This window comes from Mus caroli, chromosome 13 (assembly GCF_900094665.2).
Source record: "Mus caroli chromosome 13, CAROLI_EIJ_v1.1, whole genome shotgun sequence".
NCBI lineage: Eukaryota > Metazoa > Chordata > Mammalia > Rodentia > Muridae > Mus > Mus caroli.
In genome coordinates, this window is record NC_034582.1 from 87964392 (window position 1) to 87969420 (window position 5029).

At 43.2% G+C, this 5029-nt stretch overlaps 1 protein-coding gene across 2 annotated transcripts in view; it reads right to left on the minus strand.

Annotated features, from left to right (window-relative positions):
* Positions 1-3538: 3538 nt before the first annotated feature.
* The window catches only part of LOC110308346 (nucleoside diphosphate kinase B-like), a 6114-nt gene continuing 4623 nt past the window's right edge, over positions 3539-5029 (minus strand). For both annotated transcript variants that reach the window (XR_002379551.1, XM_021180814.1), the window contains exons 3-4: positions 3908-4108; positions 3539-3676 (exon numbers count right to left, since the gene is read on the minus strand). Coding sequence is in view for 1 of the 2 variants with exons in the window: in XM_021180814.1 (XP_021036473.1) it covers positions 3580-3676; positions 3908-4108 (298 nt within the window). In the remaining variant the exon portion in view is untranslated. The remainder of the gene's footprint in view (positions 3677-3907; positions 4109-5029) is intronic.

Here is a 5029-nt window from a genome sequence, read left to right on the forward strand (position 1 = left end):
AGAGGCAGGTGGATTTCTGAGTTCGAGGCCAGCCTGGTCTACAGAGTGAGTTCCAGGACAGCCAGAGCTACACAGAGAAACCCTGTCTTGAAAAAAAAAAAAAAAAAAAGAAATTAATCACATTTCCACAAGGGTATTGGACAAGTTTTCTGATCAAAAAGTAATTTGATACACAAATGGATTTGAAAGATTAAACTAAGTAGAGATTTAGCGACATGAGACTTTAAAATGGATGTTAACACAGAAATAATTCAATTTGATAGCTTCTAACTAACTAGTCTCAGAACATTAGCTGAAGTTGAGAACTCAGACAGCTTTAAATGCGTCAGAGTAGCCTGTAGACAGGCTCACCAGAGCAACACTTTAGGAGAGCCAAACACGGTGGGGAGGGATGCAGACAGCTTCTGAGAAAGTTCTAGACTTGAAACCACCGGGAATAAAGAAACTCTTGGTTTCTCTCAGAGGCTGTGTGGTTGATGGGAAGAGTTCAGTCAAGGGGAGGAACTGAAAGTCCTGGCTTGCCCTGTAAGCTGTACTGAGATCCTAGAAGGCGGAAGCTCCAAGTGCTTTGTGATTAGTGTCCCTCCAGCTGGTTTCCAGTCAGCCCCTCAAAAACTCAAGGCAAATTCCTAGGGAGAGAAAAACAGCAACCAAGAGGAATGTCTAAAGAAAGGGCTGCACTTAGTAGGACCACAAGGAGGAATTGAGAAAGAAGCTCTCTGCCTGGGTGGAGAGATTCTTCACTTTCGAACTCTACCACTCTTGGGAGAGTAGAGGAGGGGTACATCTCCACCTGTGGGGGCCATGGTAGGTAAGAGAAGAGGGGACAGTAGACAACCAGCAAAGACGAGCTCTAACACCGGGCAAGAGGAGGCATCCAAGCTCCCAGCCAAGAGGCCAAACTGAGAAGATAACCACAACTCCACACTCTGTGGTCACCAGCATCAAGAGGCACTCTGACCTTCTCTACATGTGACTGCCCGTCACTCGTCAAACTCTCTGCTTTCACCCTATGGAATGAACACACTCACTTTGATTTCTGGAAACTCCATTCCCGTAAACGTGCAAATGAAGCCTAGTATGGAGGTGCACCTGTAAGAAGCATCAGAAAGAGCTTTGCTGGATGCTGGCAGTCCAAGGTCAGCCTGGGCAATGGACAGAGACCTCATTCACATAAATAGAGAGTAGTTTAATTTTTTTGGAACATATAAATGAGACAGTATGGAATATTTCTTGGTATTTGTTGACAGAAAAACAATTATAAAGTTATTTGACTTGAATATTAAATTCCATCCCTATGTAATGAACTGCAGATGTTGTGTAATGAAATCGACAGGCAGCAATTAGATGAATGGCTCAGCAGCCAGCTATTGGTTTCATTAATTGAGAAATATCAGAGCAACAGTCTGGAGTGACAGACTCCAACAAGCCAGAAGATTTTTTTTTTTAGGAAAAATACAAAAAACTACATATAGCCAAATGGTTAAACCAATAATAATCTCAATGATATTTTAGAACTTACAATACCTTGGGAAATGTATAATAATGAAGGGGGAAGATGGATGATCTATATAGCATAAAGTGCAGAAATAAAGGTTGGTTTTAAAAGTCTAAATCAGGGACTGGAGAGATGGCTTAGCAGTTATACACACTTGCTGTTCTTCCAAAAGATCCGAGGTCAGTTCCCAGCAGCTGCACTGAGCAGTTCACAACCAGCTGTACTCTAGCTCCAGATCCAATGCCTCGGGTCGCCAAGGGCAATTGCCATTAAGTGTGCATGCGCGCGCGCGCACACACACACACACACACACACACAACTTAAAATAATAAAAATAAATTGTTCTATATTTTTAAGTTAGAAAATATGGTAAATAAGACAGGGTTGTGTTTTTCTACTTTGATTTCCATTTACTTGCTTAGATTTACCCAACGTTGTGTGTGTGTGTGTGTGTGTGTGAGAGAGAGAGAGACAGAGAGAGAGAGAGAGAGAGAGAGAGAGAGACAGAGAGAGACAGAGAGAGAGACAGAGAGAGAGACAGAGATCTTTCTTTCTAAAGGCTTTGTTTTGGTTCTGGCTTAAGTTAGTTTTGCCTTAGCCCATGAGTCATGCCTCCCTTCCCATATGGTATGAAACAGGTGTGTTAAAGTTCAAGGATGAGAGCTGCACATGGTGGTATACACCTGTAATCTGGTCACTAGGACACAGAGGCAGGAGAATTACTACATATTCAAGGCCAGCCAGGGCTACAGAGTAAGGAAGGGCAAGTTCAAAAGAAACAAACAAATGAACAAACAAACAAACAAACAAACCAATAAATATCAGAGAATGGTGTACTTGGCAGTTGCCATTTTTGCTAAGCAAAACTTAACAAAAAACAAAAATAAAAAAATAAAAATAAAATCGGGTTGGTGAGATGGCTCAGTGATTAAGAGCACTGACTGCTCTTCTGAAGGTCCCGAGTTCAAATCCCAGCAACCACATGGTGGTTCACAAAAATCCATAACGAGATCTGACGCCCTCTTCTGGAGTGTCTGAAGACAGATACAGTGTACTTACATAAAATAAAAATTAAAAAAAAAATCAACCCTAGGAGACTGTACACATGATCTTTTTAAACACTAGAATCATCAATCCATGATAAGTACAGGAATAAACATGACTATGTTCCTGGCACTAAACATTCTTTAAAGTTTGTTTCTAGTTTTAATCAACCGTTACAAAACATTTCTGAATGGCAACCCCTCTCCTAACTTCCAGGAATGTCTTTATTTAAGCTGTGCCCTGGCCAAGCCACCAAGATCAAGCCCTGCAGTTTGGCTGGCGTGCTGGGGCTGTCATGTGATATCCGTTGACTTAGAGACTGTTGGGCAATCAATAGCTGCTAAATCAGTCCTGCTGAATGAAACTCCAGTATAAAACTACTGACATCAACACTCAAGTGACATCCCCCCGGGTAGTGATGCTCCACCATGTTGGTCACACACCAGCGCAGCAGGTCAGTGGGTTCATTATTCCATGGAAGAAGACCCTGAAGGCCTCATCCTTGGAACCTTTCCAGACTCTCCTACTTGTCTCTTCTTTTGGCTGCTTTAGACCTATGTCATGGCCCTATTTTAAATGGTAATCAGAACATAATAGCTGTCAGGAAATTCAATAAAATGTAGCAAATTTGAAACCTCTTTCCTTGGGATTCATCCGGACTTGCAGGTAGTGTCAGACGGGAGACCAGTCATAGAACTAACTTCAAGCCTATAGGTAAGCTATGAGCAAACAATGTAGCTAAAACTGGCCCTCAGTCAAAGTTTGCCAGCCTCTGTTCTAGCTCATTAAGGTATCTGTGCATGCAACAATTAGGCTTGTGTTCATAGGTGCCATAGTCTACTAATCAAAAGGGACCTGTAGACGCATGTGTGTGTGTGTGTGTGTATAACAGGGAAACTGAACATTTTGTGACAACGCTGATGCTAGATGCACATATGTATATGTAGATGCACACACACATGAAATTAGTATGTGCACTTTCCTAGGCTTCCCATTTCCATTTATATTTTTCCCCCAGTTCCAAAGTCTTTACTGTTTTAGAAAAGATGATCCATCCAGTCATTGGAGGAAGAACTCTGTCCATTAGTAGTGCTGAAAAGGACTCTGGATTCTCCTCCACGTTTACTCGTACACCTAGTCATGGGCACAAGACTTGTAGTCAGTCAGCTCTTCGGGCTTAAACCATAGACCCATCTCTTTCTCAGCAGTCCCCATTGGATGGCTGCCAACATGAATGCAGAAACCCCCACAAAGGTGCCTGGTTTAGAATCCACTGGGTTGGTCTCTCCCAGCATCTCTCAGCCTGTTTTCACCACATAGAGCCCCTCCCAGACCATGGCCACCACCAGCCCTGAGTTCATGTACTTCTCTAGTCCCGGGAAGAAAGGACGGTCTTTCAGGTCAATGTAACGGTGCTTCAGGTGTTCTTCAGAAACCCGAAGGAACCCCTTCTGCTCGAATCCCTTGATGATCTCGCCCACCAAGCCATGCTGCACACCATCTGGCTTCCTGGCAATGAAGGCTCGAGGTTGGCCATGGTCGGAAAGCCGGTGGGTCAGCTGGTGTCTGTGATGAGCAGAAGCAAAAAGACTAGCTCCGTTTATATTTTTAATGCCTTCGAAGGGGTCTAACCCTCTGCCAATCAACTCAAGTTTTCTACAGTGCTATTGTAGAAACCCAATAACCCTTCAGCATGTGATTAGGACTATTAAATAGTATAATAAGAATCCTAGCATACTAAAATATATATTAAAAGATTTCAGGAAATGCTGGAATGTTTTCTAGGAAACATAAGGAATCTATACCTTTGAAACTGTAAGCCAGCCCCAATTAAATCTTTACTTTTATACTAGTTGCCTTGGTCATGGTGTCTCTTGACAGTAATAAACTCAAACTAAGACACACACCCTTCTCCAGTTTCATCTCCTAGACTATTGTGAAGTAATTGTTTTACTCCAGCAATTGTGCTCAACTTTGTGTCACAGAGACGAGTGGACACCTTATCTGGATGGAGAGCTACTGGCCTCTGGATAGATGCTCTCCATTCAGATAAGGTTTCCACTCAACTTTGTGACGACTCTTCCTAATCTGACCCCAGGGCAAGAGGTGGGATAGGGAACCACACCCACTCTGCTTCAGCGGTGAGCAGAGGCCCAGTCCTTCCTTCCGCTCAACACAGATAGCATTTGCTTTACTACTTGAAAAATATTTCTTTCTTCTTCCATTTTCATATATGCATGTGAGTGCATGTGGTGCATGTGAGAGCATGCGGTGTGCATGTGAGTGCATGTGAGTGCATGTGACTGTGTGTGGTGTGCATGTGAGTGCATATAGTATGCATGTGAGTGCATTGGTGTGCATGTGAGTGTGGTGTGGTGTGCATGTGACTGTGTGTGGTGTGCATGTGAGTGCATATAGTATGCATGTGAGTGCATTGGTGTGCATGTGAGTGTGGTGTGGTGTGCATGTGAGTGCATGTGGTGTGCA